The sequence below is a fragment of the Coturnix japonica genome, chromosome 3, assembly GCF_054131305.1.
Source record: "Coturnix japonica strain WE chromosome 3, WE-NBRP24, whole genome shotgun sequence".
NCBI lineage: Eukaryota > Metazoa > Chordata > Aves > Galliformes > Phasianidae > Coturnix > Coturnix japonica.
Genome location: NC_140665.1, coordinates 42,869,085 through 42,894,541, shown reverse-complemented (window position 1 = coordinate 42,894,541; position 25,457 = coordinate 42,869,085). Strand labels below are relative to the sequence as shown.

General features: G+C 33.5%; 1 protein-coding gene across 10 annotated transcripts in view; it reads left to right on the top strand.

Annotated features, from left to right (window-relative positions):
* The window catches only part of PACRG (parkin coregulated), a 169,816-nt gene that overhangs the window by 38,335 nt on the left and 106,024 nt on the right, over positions 1-25,457 (top strand). Inside the window, exon 1 of one of the 10 annotated variants that reach the window (XM_085541393.1) lies at positions 16,555-16,709. The exons of the other annotated variants lie outside the window; for them this stretch is intronic. Coding sequence (XP_085397519.1) covers positions 16,704-16,709 — 6 coding nt within the window. The 5' untranslated portion in view covers positions 16,555-16,703. Of the gene's footprint in view, positions 1-16,554; positions 16,710-25,457 lie in introns of those variants that run through there. 10 annotated transcript variants of the gene reach the window in all.

Genomic DNA, 25,457 nt, shown 5'->3' with positions numbered 1-25,457 from the left:
TGAAGGTTGTTTCTGGGAACAGGGACCACAAGTAATTTAAACATGCCACAGAACTGTAATTCTTGTTAGCACCTCTCATCCCTAATTTGATTTCATCTGTCTGTTGTATATTAGCCTGTATAAAATTCTGAGCTGCTGTGATTAAACTGGCACCTATACCCAGTGGCAAGAAAAATCTTTTCATTCCTCCCCACCCCTAAAACAGCTGCTGTGTGGTTTGTAAGTTTGTTTTCAATTTGTTTTGTTTTTATGCAGTTTAACTGTTTTTGACTGAGTACATTTTTTGACTGGGTACATTTTAAACAAGAGGCAATATAGTTTACTGCAGCAACCACTATAGCTGAAAAAGGGAAGGTGCACAGCTCCTAAGCAATATTCCTCAGTGTTTTCCATTTCTGTAGCATTAATTTTCAATTAATACATATGAATAAACACTTAATGGATGTTGTTCCATTTGTAGAGTTCAGTTAGCCTAAGGAAGACTTAGAGTGTGCTCATTTACCTTACAGAGTGATCCCATTAATATTTTGTCATTTATAGAGGATATTATTCCAGAAGTTGGAGCATTTAGTAGCTTATTCCCATCAGAAGGGGAAGGTCCAGTTTTTCTGCATTCCTTCTCTCTGTTCCTAAAGCATATTTGGTACTGGCACTGATACTAATCTGAACTCTCCATGAGTAAACGTATCTCACTAACTCACGGAAAAGGAATTGGATATGCTTTTTTCAGTTAACAATGTCTTCACAGTCCTGTAAATTTTCAGTACAAAAGGGTCCATAAATGTTAAAGCCATGTGTTAATGACGGAGAGAAAAACATCAGTAAAGAAAGACAGAAGGCTGAAGTATCTTAAAACTATTTTTCTTCCAACAGCAACAAACTGCTACATTAGCTTAGATGCTCATGGAAATGGGACTTCAGATATCTCTCAGATAAGGGAACTATATGACTATGAAAAATGTTTTTCTTTTGACTTAATTTTCATATATATATATATATATATAATTAAAATATATAGAAAATATATAAAATATAATATATATATAAATATATATATTGTATAAAATTTTATATAAATTATATAAAATATTATATATATGTGTAGATATATATATATATAATATATGTGTGTGTGTAGATATATATATAGATATATATTTTGGCTTCTATTCATTGCTAAATTCTTTAATACCTTCTTAATAACAAATGTCATATTGAAGAAAACATTTCAGTCCATCAAAAATGTTGTCACACAGGGTTTTGCAGATTATATACAAAAGAAGGGTAAGCACGTGTTACAATCAGCCACTGTTACAGTGCAAAAATGCCAGTATTGTATTATACATTTTTTTATTTTTTTATTTTTTTTAATCATTTCAGTGATCTTGTTTAAGCCTTTCCCAATACACTTGTGTTGGTATAACAGAAAAGGGCAGTGTGAATTCAGGTGAGAGCAATTGGAAGCAGGAATTACTTAATCCAGAAATAATATGTAATAATTTAGAGAGGCTAGAAATATGAGCTGATATAAAGTAATGGTCTTGGAGAAACAAATTCTATAAATGCCACCTCTGAAAAATAAAAAGGTGCCAGTAGATCTAAGATGAAGAAATAGTTTAGAAAACAATTGGAAAAAAATAAGTAGTAAAGAACCTGGTTGTGTGAGGTGTACGTAATCACAAGAAGGAATTATTCCTTTACAAACTAAAATGCAGCAACAATGTGTTGCATCATATCTTGAATCTGAAATTATTTGTACTCTCTCACTATGACTTACTGAAGCAAGTACAATCATGAGATGATCATGTGTTTAGACAAATCTCATTCCTAATTCTTTGTGACTGTTTTACTAGTACCCAACTGATTACTATCTAAGTGCTTCCTTTGATGATGTGCATGTGACATTTTCTTAGACATTAAAAACTGTAATCATGGTTCTGTTCTTCTAGTTTTCTTTTAAAAAAAAAGCTAAACAGTACTAAAATACAGACACATCCTAATATCTATGACCTGATTCTCATTTAAAAGAAAGTTATTTTAAATCTCTTAAGCAATACTATGTAAGTATTATACCCTCATTGTTCCCTGAAACTATATAAAAGAGCACTAGAATAAATCCTTTCTATGGATTAAAAAAAAAATCCAATTGATCCATTAAAATTGGGTCCTTCTTGCCATAGCTAAATAGTATCCATTCTTCTTTCCATTCTTCTCCCTATGATATTAAAACTTTTCTTACTAATCTGTTAGAAAAAAAAAAAAAAAAAAAAAAAAAAAGAAAGAAAAAAAACAAAAAACATGTTAATTTCCTTATCAGCAGAATCTTTTCAAGGGAAAAATATTAATGTTCTCTTAGATATGACTCAGATTTTCTTTGTTTCAAGAACATCAATGCTGAACTTAGATGCTGGTGCTCAGCTGAAATCTAAAACAGGCCTTGCAAAAAACAGTGGCAGTTTACCTGATTCTTGTAGCACAGAGCTGCCACATTTCAATTATTAATTCCTCTGTGGCTAATTAATAGCTGCATCTTGTAGCAAGATTTTAGAAAACAGTAGTGCTGTGGCAGTTAATTTTCTGTTCCTTTTTCCCCATATACACAATTAAAGCCATCTCTTTATCCGATGTAAATTGCCATCTCTTGAAAGTATATGGAATGAAAACCTAGCCATGTATCAGAAATAACTTTAATTTAAATTTGTTAAATGACCTCTGAAAGCTAGATGAAAGATTTTCTGCTGAATGGGTTGGTGCTCCCTGCCTGTATAATTTATGTGAGAAATTAGTGCGAATGGTTCACTTTTATGGAGCAATGCTGCTTGTAGCAAGCCTGCAGAAACAATTTTCCCCCAAGCCTCCATCTGTTCTTCAAACCAGGGCATATGCCATCTCATCGAGCTTGAAAGTCAACTGATTTATAACTCCTGAAAAGTGCATAGATTGAAAAGAAAGGTCGACTTCTGCTATGTGACAGTGATTTGCTAGGCACTTGGATAAAGACAATTCACATTCCTGTGGACCCAAGAGGACACAAGTGATGTAAGCTTCAAAAATTAGTAGATTGACATGTTGGACAAAAACAAATAGTTCCTCCTCCATGAGTTAAACAGCTATCCCTGTGTTCTAAAAATCAAAACTTTTTAGATGGTAGATATGTAATATAGCTATGAAATCTTGTTATGATGTGTTTCAGACTGAATATTTTCCTAGCTACAAAGGTTGCTATCTAGAAGTACCAGGGCTTATTCCACTTTAAACTGCAACCAGAAACATCTGTCTTAAAAACTGCTTGCTGTTATTTGTCAGAAAGTTCTGTTCAGAACCACTAACACAGCTTTGATGAATTTTGTATGTCTACACCGAAGGTGAATTCGGAACACTGTCCCAATTAATGGATGATATCTTTTTTGTCCTTTCATTGTCAGCCTTCTTCCTTTTACCTAAATATTACATAGTTCTCTGGTGAATGACAAAACAAATGGAATTGACAACATAAAAATCAATATGTTTTTGATGTTTTCATTTGCGGTCATGAAATACTGAGACTCTCCTACTTTGATTCTCATAGACTGAATAGCATTAACTACTTTGTCTTATCTTTTTTTTTTTATTATTTTAAATTTTCTGGTAAAAATTTGAATACAATTAAGTGCCTATTGAATACAGTAAAGATAATATAGAAATCATGCAGAGCTTTTTAATGTGAAAATTTGTGGGCAAATTTTGCCTTGTGAAGCACAGAGACTTAGCATAAAAAATGCATGTAAACTGCAGAAAGAATCATTCATTACAAGCATGAGCTTGTTGAAACATCTTTAGTATTCCTAAGAAAAAATAAGAAATAAAGTCTTTTTAGGTGTCTGATGTTATGTAGATATGAATGTGCTGATCTAACTCACATAGGCAAGTACAATTTCTGAAAATAGTGGATAGCACAGAAAGGCAGATTAACTAGACCACCGTTATGAATTATGTCTATTGTATAAATGAGCTTCTAACACTTAAGTCAGTATCCAGCATAAAGGAATTAAAATTCATATAATGTGTATACTATTAACTGATTAAAGATGAAAATATAGAGCTACTAAACTGTTCAAATTAAATACAATTTATAAATATTTCACTGTGTTGAAGGTGTGTTAAATGTAGTTATAATATGGCTTTATGAAATGCTGCACTGAAACATGGGAGATATTTAAGAAGGCTTTATACTGCAAGTCTTGTACAAATTAATAGGGAAAACTTACTGAAACATATATTCTAGATACATAGTTTGCCAGTGGCTCTACTTTAGAATTGTATTACAGTGGACATCTATACACAACAGTTTTGTGATAAATATTATTCTATTTTGTTACTCTTCAATTGTTTCCTTTTTTTTTTTTTTTTTTTTTTTGTCCATTACATTGTGTACATGTAGTAAATTTATCTCTCTCCATCATTTTTGTTATAGCTTCCAAAGCAGAAACAAATTTACTGTCATTTCACTGTCACTTTCAGTAGCTTCTTATGATCCTTTCACATTGAATTCATGTTCACATATCTACTGTTCTGCAAAGTTTTAATTTGTATTCTGCACTGTTCTAAATCATCACATTTAATTCTGCTCGTTAATAGTATTTACTTGTCTTTAAATAGTAAATACTATTTATCTGTCTTTAAATAAAGTTACTCATGAGGACAGCTCTACAAGAATTGTCTTAAGCTTTCTACTCAAATAAAATATACTTTAATTACTACATATGTGTGTCTTTGAATAGCAATCATTCAGATTAAGATTCCAAATAACTTCCTAAATTAATAAGCTCTAAACTTTAACTTTTAAACTTCCTCTGACTTTGAAGCTTCTTAACTACTCTGTTGAATAAAATAACTGTCCAGCATTGCCTGAAAAAATTCTCTTCCTTCTCAGATTTAAGCATGTAGGTAACACTTCGTAATCAACCTAGTCTGAAGCCTTGTTTTGGCTGATAATGTGTAACAGTGGTGTTAGTGAGATGATCTACTTAAATCTAACATGAGAAAAAGGTATTTACACTTGCTTGTTCTTTGTTACAATTATGTAACTTTCTTAATAAGTGCTTTAGTGTTATTGCATCAATAAGGCATAAATTGCCAAGACCTTTAGAACACAACCTATTTAAAGATGTCTGATAAATATTTTATTGAGGCAGTTGATTTGCACTTTTTTATTTAATGGAAATTTATTTTACATTTGAAGTTGGAGTCTATATGTACATTTCAGTTAGCAATGTGTCTGTGTGACAATAGCTGTAACATGTGGTAGGTTACAACCAAAATAATTTTATGTATTTAAATTAAATAGTTCCCCTTGGCTTTCAGCTTTTGCACATTAATGCTCTGGAAACAGGCAATTTTGGGAATTATAAATGCTGTGGTACCAAGTGATAGAATTTGTGGGTTACTAGGTTTTTTCCCTATGACTTGTTTCAATATCAGACCAAAAAAAAAAAAAAAGTTTTAATTTGATTTTTAAGGAATGAGTAGCTAAGTTGTCTGTGTATAATGAAACAATTTAAGCGCTGCAGGACATTGTAGAAGTTTCATCAGAGATAAAAGCCCAAATAAAACCAACTGTCACATCATACGATAAAATAAATAAATTATATCTCACATATTGGAACTGATTTTCTGTGTTTTAAAATAAATATTATGTTCACATGATCAGGAAAATGTGTGCTTAATTAAAGAGTCATTACAAAAAGTTGGACAAGTAATACCTAAAAGATTACAAGTAAGGATCTTTAAAGAGATAAGAAAGAATATTGAATGAAAATTTCCTAAGGCTACAAAGAAGCAAAACAAAGGGTGTTGCTTACAGCTTAATCTAAACTTCTGTCTAAAGACCTATTTCTTTAGAAACGTGGGTTGTGTTATAATGTAGTGAATCTCTGCTAATAACGAAGTCTAAGTGCAACAAAGTGTGGTTCTGCTTTAAAAAGGGACATGTTAAAAAAAATTGAGGGTTTGTTTTTATTGCTTTTCACTGACCCCTAGGTAGATTTATACTCTTTTATACCTTTCACCTCTCCCAATTAAAAAGCATTTTCTTCCTCTTCATGTGCTTATCTAAAGACAAATTTAAATTAAAGCATGTAAAATGCATATGTTAAATATTTGTTGAACAAAAATATCAATTTTTCCTATTTGATACATCTGACATCTTCTTGCTCCTCTGTCAGCTGTGTTAAATGCTAAGTTAGATGATTTCATGGTCTCTATGATGTCTAAGGTACCACCTATCTACATGCCATATGTGTGTAGTCAAGTTGTATGACTGAGAAAGAGATTCATTTGGTTTTTGTTGTTCTAGCTGTCATATGACAAACTTTTACAGTCACTATTTTCATTTTTAACTTCTTGCTGGCGTCTCTACGTTAAATACACACACACATAGTGATTATCGTTCTCTCTATCTTAGTAAATAGTTTTATCTCAACCAATGAGTTCTACTTTTTTTCTTTTTTTCCTTTTTTTTTTTTTTTCCAATTCTCTCCCAAATCCCAATGGGAAAGAGTAAGACTGAGCAAACAATTGTGTGGTACTCAGCCACCTGCCAGGATAAACCGTAACAGTCCTTTGGGTGCCTAGTATGGGCCCTAAAGAGTTGAGATAATAGCAGATCTGACTGGAGTGTGTTAGCACAGAATGTTGTGGCTCTTTGATATTTGCTAGTTTTCCAACATAATTGCTTATGTTTTCTTTATGAAGTTTTTTGAGAGTCTTCTTGTCGAACTATATTATGTTGCACCTTTCTTGTTGTTTATTTTCCCCGCTGTTTGTTTGTTATCTCTAGTTGCTGGATTAAGGATCTTATTTTGTTATACTAGGTGGCTTTGGCTCACATTATGATAAAATTGGCATTAGAGAAACTGATATGATGTGTGTATTTGGCACTGCAGTCATCTTTAGGTTTTGAAAACCATATTGCTAATATCATTAGCAATTATACTCTTTGCTTTGTCTCCTCAGGGAGACAGGCTATGTAGAAGTCACAAAAGGACATTTTCCAGCATTTCCTCAGCCTCCTTTTCTCTCACACATCTACACCTTTCCTTAGACTAGTTACAACAGCTATTGAGAATTTTGAATATCCATGAGATGTTCAGATCTACATGCTTTTATTGGTATGTGTCGCAAATGTGTTCCAGGTTAAGATTAAACAATTATTTAAGAACATCACCCAGAGATCTGTTCTGAGTCATAACAGTTCTGAGTAGCAGGGATAGTGGGATCATATGAGCAGATGATGCCAAGAGTGGCACTCCCAGTAATTTAGAATTTCACTTTTGGACAACTGCAGAATCCTGAAAAACTGGTAGAATACTTGGAGATAATCCCAGCTGAAACTAAGACAAAAAAATTTAAGCTCAAATCTATTGCTTTTGCTCACCAAAATTTAGTTGCCATTTTACCAATTTAGGCTTTTTTTTTTTTTTTTTTTGTGCATTTGCCTATTGTTTCTAGTGGATTTTTATTTTCTAAAGTATAAAAGTTCAAAATTAGGAAATAATTGATTTTGATGCTAAAACTGTGCCATATCCATTGCTTTCAGAGGATCCTGAGTTACTAACCTATGCTGGTATCACAGAATCACACTGAGAGGTTGAGGCTGGAAAGGACCTCTGGAGATCATCCAGTCTAACCTCCATGCTCAGGCAGGGTCTGTTAGTGTTTGTTATTCAAACTGATTTTGGTGGCCTCCAGGGAAGGAGATTTTGTTGTCTCTCTGGACAGCCTATCCCATTCTATTTCACCATCACAGTAAAACAGTTTTTCCCCATGTTCAGACATAACTTCCTGTGTTTTGTTTTGTGACTGTACCGAGAGTCAGAAGATGTTGATTGTATGCTTAATGAATCATAAATGCATATAAACCCATGAATACTTATAAACCTGTAAGAACCTGTATCATATATGATGGTCCCACTTTGTGATTCTTATCTTACCCTCAGACTGTTAAAAAGACCCTGCTTTGCCTTGCAATTTAATAAGAGCACTGGAGATTTTCTATTCTTATTCTCAGGCTGATGGACTGGAGGCCCATTGTAAAGCCTGCGACTGTGACAAAAACATTCTTTTGACACCACCAGTTTGGATTTAGTTCATTTTCAGATGAATTTCAGTTTCCCTTGATCTGCCATGATATGCTTCTGAGATGTGAAAGACAATGTGCATTTTTAATTGATCTTAGTAAAAATTTTTTGCTTAATATATTCACAGTTCATATACAAGCAGGGAAAAAGAAAAAAAAAAAAACAAAAACAAACACACATTAACCAGGTGAAAAACGATGAAAGCTGTAGTATATTTTATGTTTGTGACAAAGTCAAACCTTCTGCTCTCATGCAGCAGTTTGTGGGGAAATAGCATACAAAGGTTTGGAATTTAGGCCTGTCACATATATTGTGAATATTTTACACCTTTCAGAATTAGAATACACTTGGCTGTTTAAAATTTCTACACAATTTTGAATCATAGAATAGAATCATAGAATCATCAAGGTTGGAAAAGACCTAAAAGATCATCCAGTCCAACCATTCACCTATTACCAATAGCTCCCACTAAACCATGTCGCTCAACATGACATCCAGTTGTTGCTTGAACACCCTCAGGGGCGGTGAGATAGAGATGAATATTTCTAGTTTAAGCTAAAGACAAGATACACTTTTTAAAAAAAACTGTCTTTATTTTTTGTTTCTGATATCTGATGTTTCATTGTATCTTATGATTCTCATATGAAGAGGTGAGAAAAATAGCTGGAATGAAACCCTTTGGTAGCACTAATGAAATTACCATATTCTTTCTTGACAAACTCTAAGGAACTTATAGTCATCATAACTCCCTCCCAAAGTAATTATTTTTGATAGCTAGAGATTATCTGATAAGGAAAAAAAAAAATAGTCCTTATTGAATTTATGCATGGATTTTTAGTCATTTTAAAACTTGAACTTATTCAAATCATTAATATGAATTAATATAAATAATAACAAAATATTCAAAATCTATTTGTCATCAGCTGGATTGACATATTTCTATGAGATAATCAAAGGCAATAAAATTCTATCAGTCTAGTTACAATAGGTGTCACTACACTATATGTAACAAAAAACAGGAAAGAATGAAGTGAATATAACTTCCTACTCACACAGCTTTTTAATAAATAGCGCTTTCCATCTGTGTCAGAGATCTCTTGTCTACAGACATTTCTTACTGCAGACAACAATGTAATATTTATGCTTCTTGTGTAAAGAGTTGCAGTTAATTAGGACAATAAATCAGTTTGCTCTCAAGGGCATAGAAAGACAAACTTTTATGGATTTACCACCTCAGAAGGTGATTTAAACTATTTGAATGACTTTGCATAAAGTTGGTTTGGAATACTTTCATGATGCATTAGTTTAATGCAGCTGGTAACTTTCAGGTAAGAAATAATGATGATCACTAACAGCAGGAGCATCAGCCCCATACCTTTTTGTTGTGTAATTGTTCATTGATGCATTGAAGATCCTAGGTCGTTCACCTGGTTTTTAGAAATATAATTACCTAAAGCATTAATATTGCCTAATATGGAGTCTTCTGAGTTAAAATAATTCTCCAAAACGTGGTTTAATTTTTACATATACACCAGTAGTGATTCACACTTCCAGTTTTTAGTTGGTATTGGGTTGTCAGATTAATGTCTAAAGGTAGCAAATACATGTCAGGATTCCTAGAATTGTGCTGTTCCTCTTAATCTTTTATCAAACAGGTGTACCTGAGAATGTAAAAGTGTGTTCTCCCTAGCTATAAACTATGTTTTCTCCGCTTTAATAATTAATTCTATAACTTTGCATACTTCCTCACAGAGTGCCAACTCTTTACACCACTCTTACTTCTGTAAAGAAGACAAAACTACTCCCACAGGGCACAGTACAAACCCCTTAGAATGGTTATTCTAGTTTTCCTCAGAGATTTCTTCACCTGGCATAACATGCTAAAACTCTAAAACATTATTTATATAAAACCTACTACTTTTGGTCTTTAGAGGGATTTAAAAGGTAGTTGAGTCTGATCTGATTTATCTCAATTAAGTGACCTTATTTGGAAGAGATTTGATTCAGGTCTGTCATGTTTTATCTAAAAACCAATTTTCACTAACCCAAATGGAAGCTACCGTGGCCTGTCTAAAACCTGCCAAGGCATATCATACGATTGCATTGAATTTTTTACAGCCATTGAACAAAACATAGTGTGCAAGTCTTGTTGTTTAATCAGTATTCATTTCAGAATACTTTCAAATACTTAGTAAAACTGTTAAATAGTAAGATATAGCAGAAATGCTGAATCATAGCCTCAAACAGTGACTGAGCACCTCGTAGAAAGGCAGGACCAACCCAGGGGAGCTCAGGTGCATGCAGTGTACCTGAATGACCTCAGTTAAGGGCTAGCAGTGCAGGTGAGGGTATTTCTTGTTGGAGGTCCCAGTCTACTTGACCTCTTTTCCTTCATTTATGTATCCGTGGCTACTGTGCTGAGGCTCATTCTCATTTGCTGTAGCTGAAGACTTCGTTAACCTGCTATTACTGTGGAACTTTCTATCCTATTATAGCATTACATAAGGTTATATGTTCAAAAATTCCATTGAATTCCATCTGACTGAATTATGCATTTTGTAAGCCAAATGCTTTCTAACACCTGCACCTGAAAGTTGACACTTTGTTCTTATATACATCGGAAGTTGCTATGAGAAAAATGCTCAGGCTTAATGTTTTAACTATAATCCAATGCATACTACTTTTATTTACAAAGGACTATGACAAAACTGTTTTACAACCTTGTAAAAAATAATAATAATAATGGTAATAATCTACTGACTGCAATACAGCCTATAGCAAATGTTTCTCTGTTGCTTAATACTTTATTGAACTTGTCTTCCTTTGTGAAAAGTATTATCTCTTTATCCTATGTTTGTCTAAATACTTATTATTTTTATACGTTTCAACATTCTTGAATGTACCTATTATACAATATGATTAAATATATTTGCTTTCTTTCTTCCTATTAACATTTAGTTTACTCTGGTAATTTAATAAATTTCTTAAAAATGAGTTTTCAAGTACAAACTCTACAAACTAGGTGAATACAGAAATGTCTGAAAAGCTAACAGATGTTTCTTGCTTGTCCCAACACTACATCTAACACATAGGATCCAAAAGTCCTTCGAAGTTCTTGGGTCTGATTGTACTCTGGCTGAAGTTTGTTTTTGCTGAGGCTGGGCTGAAGCAAATGACATGAGTCTAGCTGCCCTTTGAGAACGACGGTTGGGTGGAGTTATTCTGATATTATTTTGGACTCTTCTCCTGGTCTGCAGCTCACTTTGAAGATTAGCTTGGGTGTTGGTTGTTGTTCTGTTTGTTTAAAAAAAACTTGATCAGATGGAGATCACAGTAGAAGTACTGGGGGAGGTATGGTTTTTAGGATTTGAGTCTTTCTATTTTGTGTACATATCCAGATTTCTGGGGGATTTTCTCTGTACAGGTTCTATTCTGTTTCTCTGTATTCCAAGATGATCAAAACCCTTCCTAGTAACGTAGTCCACTTCAGGTTATATTTCATCTTTGCAGTTAAATACTTTTGTTGTTGATATGATACTACATAAATATTAAGTTTGTGATTTGCTGTTGCAACGAACTAGGAAGCTATATAAATCACGTACTACAAAACTATGTTTTGATTCATTATCATCATCTTCAATTACAAGATCATAATGCTTTTCCCTTAGGGCCTTGCTTCATCTAATATACAGGATGGATAGTTCACTTGGGATAGAACTACATCAACACTTTGTTGCATAAGAACCAGATTAAAAAGTTCCATCTGTTTGTTAATGTCCTGGGTTTCCTCAGTTGCTCTTCAGTTTTACTCTGTGTATTGAATCAGTGGAATGACAGATTTTAAAACTAGTTACAAATAAATCTGTGGCTTTGTATTTTTCTTTTCTTTTCTTTTCTTTTCTTTTCTTTTCTTTTCTTTTCTTTTCTTTTCTTTTCTTTTCTTTTCTTTTCTTTTCTTTTCTTTTCTTTTCTTTTCTTTTCTTTTCTTTTCTTTTCTTTTCTTTTCTTTTCTTTTCTTTTCTTTTCTTTTCTTTTCTTTTCTTTTCTTTTCTTTTCTTTTCTTTTCCTTTCCTTTCCTTTCCTTTCCTTTCCTTTCTTTTCTTTTCTTTTCTTTTCTTTTCTTTTCTTTTCTTTTCTTTTCTTTTCTTTTCTTTTCTTTTCTTTTCTTTTCTTTCTTTCCTTTCCTTTCCTTTCCTTTCCTTTCCTTTCCTTTCCTTTCCTTTCCTTTCCTTTCCTTTCCTTTCCTTTCCTTTCCTTTCCTTTCCTTTCCTTTCCTTTCCTTTCCTTTCCTTTCCTTTCCTTTCCTTTCCTTTCCTTTCCTTTCCTTTCCTTTCCTTTCCTTTCCTTTCCTTTTCTTTTCTTTTCTTTTCTTGTCAGTGCAGTACCTTGAAATGTCATGCAGCCATGTAGATTGTTTCACTGATAGAAATGAAAGAGCAGTTAACCAAACCAGTAGAGTAGGATGAAAGAAGTCTTAAATCCTTTTTACACCTAGATAAGCTTTAAAAAGATAAAGTATCAAATTGGCAGTCCCTAGGAACGTTGCTTCCATAGTTTCTAACTCTAACATAATCCTAGTAATTATTTTAACAATTCAATGATTAATTCAAATGGAGACATTTTATTTGGAGACTTGACTAACCAGGTTACTTAATTTTATTTACTTTCTCTGTTTGAAATGTAGCTTCTGCTGACTAATACAACTTTTATGGAACCTTTAACTGAAAGACTTCAGAAACCATTCTTCAGAATTTTAAATATTTTAATATTGCTTAGAATTAACTTATGCTATGTCAGTCAAGTGAAACAAATGTTTCAGTTAACAGCCTGGAAAATACTTTCCAGCCATATGTGAGGCATCTTTTCTATAAAGTGAAAGAACAAAACAAAAACCTGCTTACTTGATTATTTTTCTACCTGATGTTTCTGCCGATCAGGTCCAGAACTCCAAAGTGCAGTGCATGAAAAAACATAAGCAGACAACCTAGAACACAGGGAAATTTTCATGTAATAAGGGCACATTGTGCCGTGTTTCTTCTATATGTAAGTTCATCCTGTTAAAGAGATGAAGCTTGATTCTATAATAAAAATTTTATCACATTATTATATAATGCAAAGATTACATTTTGGATTGCACAGCAGATATAGTGTTTGCTTTTCATAAGGTTACAGGGTTCATTCTTGCAACTTCAGAACTATCTAGCAATGCAACTTTTTTACTACATCATTCATTACCATTCTTTCTGTGTTTATCCTATGCTTATCCAGCAATAAAGTAGAGATTAACAGCCCTACATTATCCACTGTAGAGGCACATCGGAAGCATTTCAGATTTAAGGTTTAAACCATTTTCTGTTGCTACATTGCATCTGTAATACCATGAATTAGCTAGATATATTTTGAAAATAAAGAAAAATATTTCTGCATAGGTGAGTAAATGTTACCTCATTAAGGAAAAGAAAAAAAGCCTTCCATAGTTAAGAAAGAAACTCAAACAGCAAAATGTTTCTCTCAGTAAGAAAAGTAGTTGCAGATCTTGAGGGTTGGAAGGCTCTACAGAGTGATCTTGATAGACTGGATTGATGGGTTGAGGACAATTGTACAAGCTTCAACAAGATCAAGTGTCAGGTCCTGCACCCCAATAATCCTGCGCAAATCTATAGGCCTGGGGTAGAGTGGCTGGATTCTGTATGTAGGAAACCTGCCTGGGAGTTCTTGTTGACAGCTGGCTAAACATGGGCCAGCAGTGTGCTCAGGTGGCCAAGGGGGCCAATGGCATCCTGACTTGTATTAACAGGACTAGGGAAGAGATTGTCCTTCTGTATTTCAGTAGAAGAGAATCTGTCCTAGATGTCATGGAAAGGTAGCCAGTGAAAGCTGTTTCTTAAGAAGCTGGTATTCAGTGCAGCAAAATCCCAATAGGTACAGAAGGTGATGTGAGATACGACTCGCAACAACTATTTCATTGTTCCTAGAGAGTTTAAGCATGGAGCACAAGAAGAATCTTTCAGTATCTCCACATAAAGCAAAATTGTATCGATACTATTTTCCAGAGGGTTCATAAATGAACCAACATACAACTAATGATTACTGTAATCTTCAATGGAATTAATATTCTGAAATAAATAACGCCTTACAAGCTTTTGATTTAGACTGCATGGTGGAGGTGAGTATCAATCTTATTTTGAGGGCTCCTACTGCAGGAAAGTGTTAAAATATTTGGTGAAATATTGTTGTGGTAAATGCGTATTGAATGTATTATGATTATATTTCATTAACAGTTTGCACTTTATTTCAGGAAAGTTAGTATATACAGCAAATCTGGTTAGTTTTAAATTGCTGCAATTTAACCACTTATTTTATTTAATGAGCTAAAAGATGTTCTTCCACATAATACATTTTCATTGGATTATTTCTGTAATGGTGTTAAGAAAGTAAAGTTCTCTTTCTTTACCGATTACCTAGACCGTAAGTTCAATATAGAGGGTGAAATTTTAAATGTAAATTGAATAGTAAGGAGTGAAATAAATGTTATTGAACAGAGAAGTATTTCTTTCACCTATTCTTATTATAAATGCTAGTGAAAAAGCACATTGTAGGACTGTCAGAAACTTTGTTTGCTTCAACAGAACTGAACTCAAAGTAGTGATTCTTCTTTGAGTGGCCCTTGTCTAATATTAACTGTTTTGCATATTAAGGTAAGTGGATTAGTCAGCATGGTTGTTTACTAAAGGGCCGGATGTGATCTCAATGATCTTGAGCTTCTTCTGAAGCTTTTAGAATGCATAGAGTTACACTATCAAGCAATACCCTGAATTTTATCCAAAGAGCTGAAACGGGAGAACAACTGCAACAGCTGCTGTCACAGAACTTAAAAATCTGTCCTATTTGTTTCCTTGATTTCTTTTACCATAAGGTAATGGAGAAGACTATGAGGACAAAAGCCTCTATGTTACTAGCTGCCTTTCTGTGTAGCAGCTTGTTGAGCTAATTAACATAATTAAAAAGTATTTGCTTTAAAAAACAGAAAAAAGGTAACAGTGCTGTTTTTAATTAGAAGAGCATCTAAGAAAGATTCTTCAGTGTACCGTGTAAGGGTTGATGGGGAAGTAGTTGCTATGGAACTATATTCTGAAGTAGCGTGGCATGACAAAATTTAGCCTGATTTAATTTCCATCTCTGTTCTGTATTTTCTTAAGGGTGACGTGGCTGTAGATCTCATCAGTAGTCTTCCAAGAAAGCATAGCTCAGCACTGATAATAGCTGCTTCCTTAGCAGCAGTAAAAATTTCTCTCCTCACTTCCCTTTAGCAAGATTTCCAGAAGTAGTGAGGAACGAGTCTTCTAAAGTTTTTAATATTTCATCTAGTGAGCAAGCTCCTAGTGTTATTTCAAGAAACTGAAGCTGCATTTCATAGTGTTGTGATCAAGAAATGTTTTACCTAGTCGCTGTTAATTTCATTAAGAGAGTAGTAAATTCATAGGCTTTTCAGGCAAGCTTTAATTGTGAGCTATTTAGACAAAACAATCTCAGGAGATCAGAAAATTACCCTTATCTGCAAATCCATGTTTTCATGTCCTATGGGTCAAAATGTCATATGAGTCAAAATGTGCACATTGTAAAATATATGTAAAGTAACAATTGGCAAATTGGAAGACAGAGTATGATGACTGAAATAGCTATTTTTCGTTTGACATTACATGTGCCTCTGAGACTTATTCTCACTTGAAACACTGCTAAATATGTTTAAAAATTAAGTAGATAGTAGTGCTGGGGCTGTGGTTGTCAAAATTCCTCTTTTCCCATCTAATCCTCTGCTTTGGCAGAGAATACATTTGGATGTCATCCAGTGCCTATTTGCAAGGCTGTCTCCCACAGGAACTTCTTACTAGAAAAGGAAAGGGAGAAAGCATTCTGCCACCATTAGGTGGCTCACTATGAATGTATTTGTGTTGGAACTAGCTATGTTACCCCTCCTCCACTTTGCCTTGCTCCATGTCTGGGGCTGTCTCTGCTGCTATGAGCTTTTTTGCAATGTGTGAGTCATTTACAGGAATAAGGAGAAAAAGACCCTGTCTTTGAGTTCAAGAAAAGCTGAGACCTTGGTCTTGCTTGCTCTGAGGAAAGTGTTCAGAAACTGCAGTGTAAGGAGAGGTCTATTTGCCTCCCGTTACTGCCTGCCCCTTTGTTCCTTGTGTCCTTGGCAGAGGCTGAAAGAGCTGGGCCTGTAATACTTGGTCCCTGCTGTGCCACTTAAAGCAATAATAAGCCATTGTCTTCATTAAGCAAGCCTTGTTTTAGCAAACAGAATTCAGATACTAAAAAGGGGACATTTTTAAGGGGGGAGAGTTAAGAGACAGGGATGCTTTACAAAATTCCCTAGAGAAACTGCTTTGTTTCCACTATTTTATTGCTGCTTACTGAGAAGATTCATATTCAAATAGGTTGGGGTTGTGAATCGGTCGTTTGCACATTCTCATGCACCCAGGAAGGCTATGATTATGGCTAATTACAATGACGAATGAAATTCTAACAAGAGTGCTCAATCAGATTGCTGTTCATGCATGAAGCAACTAAGACTAGCCAATGGAGGTATGATTTTGGTAATTACAAACAATGGGGCCAAGTTGAAAAAAGCTTAGTAAATCTGCTCGAGACAAAATAAGGTCTAATTAATCACTTTAAGTTCTGAATTCTCCAGATGATCTGCATGCTCTGTTCTATTAAGCATTCTTTTAATAGACTTAGTCTGAGGAGCAAGAATGCTTCCTTTTTGCTCATACTTTCACTGAATAGAATGCAAGTGTTTCAAAATACTCTGACTTTCCCTTTTTGACAATGGTGTTGCAACCTGTGTTTTTTTTCAGGCCAGTAGATGGAATGTTAGAAAAATAAACACACTGTTATTTGCCTTGCTAGCAGCATCATCGTTTTCTTTGAGAAAAAGCAATGAAGTTGCATTTGGGTGTCATAGTATTACTGACCTCATTCTTAGGTGTTACCTCCGAAGATTTTAAATCTGCCTTAAAGGATAATTGAAAGTAATCACTAAATACTTATGAAGTATTTTCAGGGTTTTCCTTATTGATGGGTAAGAGAATATTAAAAGCATTTTATAGAAAATGTAGACTAAACATGAAATTCTGAGAGTGGGGTGGCTTTTGTTTGATACGTTAATATTGATTCCAGTTTTTATTTTAAACATTCTATTACATGAATCGGTACCTTTGTATGAGAAATCCTCGTCATTAGGTTTTCAATGTGTAATCACTGTACTGAGAATAAATAGTATGTGAGTAACCCATAACCTGTCTTTAGGACGTTAGGGGACACTTCAGCAACTACAATTGAATCAGTTGGCATGAGAAGACCACCTGGTTATTTGACTTCAGGGAAATGTTGCTTTGAGATATTCTTTGATAGATGCCCTTTAAGTTTTGAATGTTAAAGGTGAATATTATTTACATTTCATTAAATACCTGTTTTTCATATTAAAGTTTCCATCACGTTTCTTAATCCTCAGAAAGCTATAAGTCTGTCTCCATAAATGTTCATGAAATATTAAGGTATTACATACTCATAAAACCTACAGAATAAATTCCTTTTTAATTCACTGCAATGTGAAAATCCACTGGCCATTAAATAAAAGCACTTATTTTGTACCACTGCTGTTTGTGTGAGTCAGTCCTCACTAATTCCAATTGGATCTGTTTCTCTCATTGAGAGATGTTGGAAGATTGTCCACAGGCCATTTTTTAGTCTTTTAAAGTACACCATATACAACTTCTGTTACCAGGAATGTGTATGAGGTACATAAAGAGGTTGAACATTTTTAATAAATATAACAGTACTGGACTAGAAACAGACTTCATCACTACTATTTTTTGAAGTCTGTGTTAAAAATGATAAAGCTTAGATTTGAAGTGCTAATGTAACTCTAACAAATTAGTCAAAAGCTGCTTGTTTTACGTGAACTTACAGATTTGCTAATAAAGCTTCAATGTATGTGGAAAACTTTTAACCATGATTCTTCTAAAATAAAAAATAAACGTATGTATGAAATAAAAATAATGCATGTGGCAATGTATTACCCAAGATGCAGAACTATTTCCTTTGTTATCTCAAAATACATAATTTTCATTGTGTGGATCAGCCATGTGAAAGCCTCAATGGCCTTTATTCTGTCATATGTTGCATTATCCAAAAGTACACACATCTCTTATTAAGGATTAATGGAATCTTTGCTATCAACAAGACTTGGGCTTATGGAATTCTTACGATAAGCCATGGAGTCTGTTGCTTTAAGAAGTGATTGAGTCAATTTTGGGGACTAAAATTTCCCTTGGTTAAGTTCAGCTGTTCAACTCAGCCTCAGAGAGGCAATTTTGTTCACTAAACTGCTAGTGGATATAGTGTTCTGTGGGTGAGCTGAATTGATCAGCAAAAGATCAGGACAGTGCCAGAATAAATAGGACAGAAAGATAGTACACAAAGAGTCAGGAGACAGAGAAGGAAGTAAGACTTCAGCTTTTTTTTTTTTTTTTTCAGCTAGATTGTTTTAGTCACCCTGCCTGCTAGGTTGTGTTTATTATCTTGGGTTCCTTCCATTTAAGAAATAATTTTTCAGAAAGTGTCCTGAAAAAGTTTTTTTTCCTCCAGTTTCCTCTAGTGCTCATTAAATACCTGTACATTTGCATGGAAAGTCTTTGTGTAATCTTGTTTGGTGTTTATTGTGGGCTTTTGTTGTTGTTGTTGTTTTTTAAGTAGCTCATTGAATTAAAATAGTCTGATTTGTATGCCAAACACTAGGATATTCTGAAATTAATTAGGTAATCCAGTTCATAGCTAGGTCACACACACTGTTCATGATCTAACAAAAAGCTGAAGTAATCATTTTGCCAGGCTGCAGGTTTTCATTTCTTGTAATATAAATGAGAAACTTACTTGACTGTGGTCAAGTATACTTAAGTATACTTAACTTACTTAAGTTGAAATTCTTATAATAAATTCTTCATGTAATGCCCATACAGTAATCTCTTACCTGTGGGTCTTCCACCTAGTGAGACCAACTTCTTTCGTCCCTGTGTCTGTGCATCTTCACATCTCCATCTCTTGCTTTGATATAAGATATAGTGAGAGTAAAAGGAGAATTTCTTTTAAAGAAAGAGGTTTGTCTTCCTCACTGATGTGAAAACCAAGACAGGAAGCAATAATTCCTAGATCAGAGAAGTCCAGCAATGCTAAAATAGACAGATACTTGGAAATAACTTGTCTATAGTTTTATTCTGTCTGTTTATTCAGAATTTTTAAATCATCTCCAGCTCTATCTAATGGTCCTCTAAAACAGCTGGCAAACATCTTTACTCCAACTTAATTTTCAGTTATTACAAGTTCTTTAGCAATATTCTTAAGACTAATTTAAATAATAAATAGTGTATTGTGGCAGTGGGAAAGGAAGGTCTTATAATAAGTCTTCATTCTGTTGACAAATCTATTTTTAATGCACAACAGTTAGAGGAAGTATCCAGTATTTACTGGATCTGAAATTCCATTACTTTTTTCCTGTAACAATATAGCCATTCTGGACATTATCATTTATAACACATTCCAGAAGTGACATATGTCAGTAACAATTTGATGTGGAAGTGTTATATTTCGTAGCAAGATCAGATGTATTAGCTATATCCCCAATTTAAATAAGTAAAATCTGTTCTTCCCCACAGTTTTGCTTCAGGAAATATTTATCACCTTATTAATTCTAGTGATAGTGAAAATTGGAAAAGCTATGCCTCACTTCAGATGTAAAAGAAAAAAAAAAAACAACTTTATATCACTTGAGTTTGAATTTCATTTTGGAATGATAAACATTTTCTTAGTTTAGGTAGCCCATAACTTATACATACTCTGCATGTATATGTATATACTGTGTATTTTGCAGTTATGATAAGAACAAAGTAAGAAAAATAAGCTCTCTGAATTTTTTAACAAGTGTCTTGTTAAAAAAGTGTCTTGTCTGTGTTAGCAGACTTAAGTTTGATCTGTATCCTTTTACTAACTACAGACTTTGTTGATCCTTTATGTATGAACGTAGCAAGCAACTGTTTGGAAGTTGTTAAAGACATATACCATTTTGTCGATTTAAAACCAACCTGTAGTTTTTATTTATAAATATTGAACAGTAGTGTTCTTTTCAGAAAAGTTTAAGAGAAATGCGAGACAGAAAAATAAATTTTTTTTTGCTCTTGACAGAGGGTTTGTTGTCAGCCCAATAGGATCTAACATGAACTATTTGCTGGGTAACCTACGGCTGCTCCAGAAAGAATATCTTATGTCAAGCATTTTTCTGGACAGTGTTATTTAGGACTATGTCAGAAATTAGAAGAAAATATATAGAAACACAGTATTAAGAAAAATATTTTTGCTGAAAGCTTTTCAGGGCTTATTTTTTATTCTCTGAACTTTATTAACATTGTATTACAATACTACTGTTTGATTAATGTAAATGAACACAAGTCACTCCAAATCTGTTGCTGGAAAGAATACTACCATGTTAAAGCACACAGGCAATACTTAATTAACTCTTTGATAGCCTTTATATATATTTAGCTAGAACAATATAATACAAAAGTAATAAATACTGCTGTAATGTTCTGAACTTACAGAGATGCATTACAGTCAAACCCAGAAATGTATGACTTTATTCAGAATATTTTAATTAATTTTAAGTCATGGAAGTGTTATAGTTCTTCAATTTCATAATGTTGGGTGTTTGTTTTTTCTCTGTTCTGCTCTAAGTCTCTATTAATTTGTTCCTGAAGCTTATGGAAGGCAGGAAATGTTACCATTAGAATTAACTGTTCAATAGAACTATTCTAGCTGACAGACAAGCACAGAAGAAGAAGTTTTTATTTTTAAAATATTGATTTTTAATTGTTATTTTTTAAAAGAAATTTCTACCATTTTTTCCGTATGAAACGCCTTCTATGCAGCTTAGAAAATGTGGAGTTTATAGTACAAGCCTAACAATCTATTCAGACATAAATAGAATAAGGTACACTTGCATAATAATTATGATCATAATGTGGGGAATAATTTGATTCTAAGAGAACTGCTAAATAGAGAAACTGCAAAAAAAATGTGTGTAACTCACTTTAAAATGTATGCTGCTTAATAAAAACTTGGGAGGCCAGAATGTTTTTGATGAGATTCAAAACAAGCAAGGAATAAATATCTGACAGGAGAAATTATTTTAAGAATTACTAGCCTTCGAAAATAAGTAGCTGTAGTAAGTCAGAACTGGCTGCTATTTGTAATCCACAAATCAGTTTACACCTTTTAGAAAGTTATAAGGTAGGAATGCAAAACCCTTCTTGAGAATGAGTTGTAGGGATACTTCTTTATGCCTGTGATAAGGGCATATCATTTATCTGTGATAAATGTAGCTGTGTAAAACAAGACATTTGATGCTACAGTGAGTGAAAGCATAATGAATACCATATTCAATATCAATTGAGAAAGATCTTAGTAGTGTACCTATCTTATTCACTTAAGCCATGTCACACTGTAGTTTGAAAAGTCTTATTATATTTACAAAGTAGGTTCTATTTATCTTGAAGTAGGAGTATTCTTACTTGTTAAAATATTTGCCAAACATAGTTTAATCTCCAAAATATTTTTGGAAATGATGATTCTACGGTTGAGGGGTGGGGGGTGGGGGGGAAGAAAAACAACCAAAATGTAGTAAATAATATAGAAAACAAGATTTCTCACATATTCTGTCCATTGTTTCTAATAAATTTCCTGTATTCTTGCAATAAAATATATTAGTTTTTGTGCAAGGCAATGAAGTAATGCTTGTGTATTGTTAGAGAATTTTAAAAATTTCCCTGCTAGTCTATTTCTGTATCCATTTTTTGGTCTATTACATCTTGAAACTTCTCTTGGCATATAGATAGGTGTTATTTACTTAGTTGCAGGGGTACTGCCTGTTTTATTTCTATTACTAAATTACAAGAAGAAAGAATATTATACAACTATACAGTGGCTTAGGTTGGAAGGGACCTTAAATTTCCAACCCCTGCAATGGGCAGGGATACATTCTACTAGATCAGGTTGCTCATGGTGCCATGGTCTTCTAAGGTGGGGCATCTAAAACTTCTCTGGGCAACTTGGATCTTGCCACCCTCATAGTGAAGAATTTCTTCTTAATATCTATACTGAATCTTTCCTATTTTGAGTTTAAAGTCATTACCTGTGTCCTATCAGTGCACTTCCTTATAGAATTCTTCTCCAGGTTTCTTGTAAGACCCCTTTGAACGGACATTCTCTTTTTTTTTTAATTATTCAGTTTGTATGTTTGATTGACAATTATACATGTCACTCCAAACTGTATTTCAGGCCTGCTGTAAGGTAACTGAAGTTGATAGGAAGCCTTTTATGCATTTTTGAAAGAGGGATCCCAGCCCTGAATGAGGAAAAAAAGAGATTGCACTTGAATTCAAAGAATACTGAGGGTGTGGTTTCATGGTTCTGTTATTCCAAGTAGATTTAAAATTCAAATTCTCGTGTTTGTTTTTTATTTATTCAGAGTCCTATAAATGTTATAAAACCTTGTGTAATAACATATTACTTGTAAGAATTAGATAGTATCATACTAATTTGAAGATCTGTTTGTCTTGTTTTCAGCAGTTATTAGTCTGAAATAGTTAGGAAAATTACCATCAACCTGGTATGTATTTCTGCTTTATTTCCCTGGTGTGCTCTTCCATTTCCTAGAAATAAGTGGTTTAGCAGCCTCCTAATCTGGATGTTAAATTCAATATTTTTGAATTTAGGAAGTCTTTTCTAATCTTTGTTAACTTATTAATTTGATCTCCACGATATTTTTTGTCAATAACTTCTGCAATTTCATTTTGCACTGTATGAGAATAAAACACTTTCTTTCATTTTAAGTTTATGCCTGTCTTATTTTTCTTTCATTGTGAAAAAAGTAGAAGTATTGTTATTTATTCACTCTACCTATATTGTTTATGGTTTCTGATGTGTCCAGCTCAGTCAACGCTTTATCTAAACAGAAAAATTCTGGCCTACTTAGATGTCTCCAATTAAGAAAAAAAGTACACGTGCTTTAAAGTTGCATGACTAGAATTTTTTGCAGTGATCAAACATTGTGAATTTACTACCTTATATAGTGAAATTTTAAGACCAGCACTTAGAATTTAGTAATGCTTGCAATCATTGTATTAGCCTTTTTTACTGTCACCAAACAATATGCCTGCATTTTCAATGCACTGTCAGCAGGATCTCCAGGATTATTTGCCTCTGTCATGCATGTAAAATTAGGATTATTTGATTGTTTTCAATCATGTGCATTTACCAGCAATGAATTTAATCTATTGTATTATCATCATTTTCTATATATATATTTTTAAAATATACTGAACAGTACGTGCTGCCACCTATCCCTTTGGAATCTATCCCTTTGTCCCTGGAAAATATTCCCAGGGACAAATTCAAGTTATCACTACATTACCAGATATTATGGAGTGATTTAAATTGTTATGTGAAACAATTGGAACTGATAACTTTATATTCGTGCTTGTAGTGGAAATGCTAAGTCATGGCTTGAAGCAGTGATTGAGCATCTGGTGGGAAGCCAGGGCCAACCCAGGGCAGCTCAGATGCATGCAATGTACCTGAGTGACTAGAAGGGGTGGAGCCAGGATACACCCCTTCCCAGACCTCATTTAAGGGTTGGCAATGGAAGTTAAGGCATCTCTTGCTGGAGATCCCTGCATACCTGAGGTTGTTTGAAGGTAACCAGCTCATTTCCTTTATTTCTGTGCCTGCTGCATTTGGGCTTGTTTTTATTTGCTGTACATGAAGATGGTCAACATGGTATTACCATGGTACTTTCTACCCCTTTATAGTATTACAATGCTGTGTGTGGCTCTAGAGGGTTGTTTTTTTTCCTGAGTAGCTGTGGTTTGCTTTTGTGGAAGGAATACCTATCAGTAGTTGGAACATGTCTTTTGATTTAGTTTTGTCTGAAAGGAATCTAATTCAGGCATTCTAAGTTCACTTTATTGTGTGAGGATAAGCTTTCCTTCAAATGCTTATTCTTCCACAAAACTAGTGCACTAACATAGACCTTCCTCAGAATTCCTCTATTATTCAATATAGACCTCTGTCAAGAATCATTCTCCGAAATAACCTCTTTCCTTTCATTATCAATAGTGGACACTAGAGACATTACACTACAGTTGTGTGGTTGTGAACACAAGACTTTATTGAAGTTCTCCAGACGTACTGATGTAAAACAGAATAATCATTGTTTGTGTAGTTGGCTGCTATGTGGCATAGATGCTGCATGGCTTCTGAGATTTTTTTGCATCCTTCCGTATACAACACATTTGTGTATGTAATCATTAATTTTATCATCCATTTTAGCAGTTCCAGTGTCATGTTCTGTTCTGTTGCTACTAGCATCTACTTAAGTGATAGGTTGCATTCTACAGTAAGTGATGGAGAAATTTCATAGTTGTGTTTTCTTGTAAGATTATTTGTTAGGTATATACAGATTTTTATTAAACATAGCACTTCCCATCTTGCAACTTGTGTTCATTGTACCATCAAGGCATGTTTGGAATCTTTTTCTTACAGGGGGGGAAAAAAAGCATGTTATAGGTTATGTGGATCTATAGATTTTGCACTTCCATTTCTGAGACTATAGGTTTTCAACCTATACCGGATGGATTTTTTTTTCTGCAGGAATGAATGAAGACCATTATTTACTATCTAAATCAGACTTGTCAGAGAAAAATTCTCCAGTAATATTTTTGAGTCAAAATAGACTTCTTTTGTGATCTGTGATCAGTCAGGAGTAGATGTTTCCTTTTTAATATTTGCATGCTGAATTTGGAATAGAGACAGAGCAATCTAGGCTGATGTACTCTTTTTAATAAAAATGTGCATTGGATCTGCAGTCAATACTCAAATATGTGTCTACCTAATAAACCATTAGGATGTTAAAGTTCTGATTGCTTTCTATTTAGAAGTTTCTTTTAAGATGTTTAGAGTTCACATTTTTTGTTCATAATACCAAATACTAAATTTAACCTTATCTGTTTTAAAATAAATAAACAAATGGTAAATTACTGGTAATGCTGATACATTTTAGATTTTCTTTGGGAATTCAAACTACAGTAAGAGGGGGAAAAAAAAAAAAAAAAGACAAGGAACTTTATGGCCCAAAATGAAATAAATATTAAAGATAATTGAACACATATTTCTTTTCTAAACTTCTATTTTTAAATAAATAGGCTGTGTTGCTCAGACATC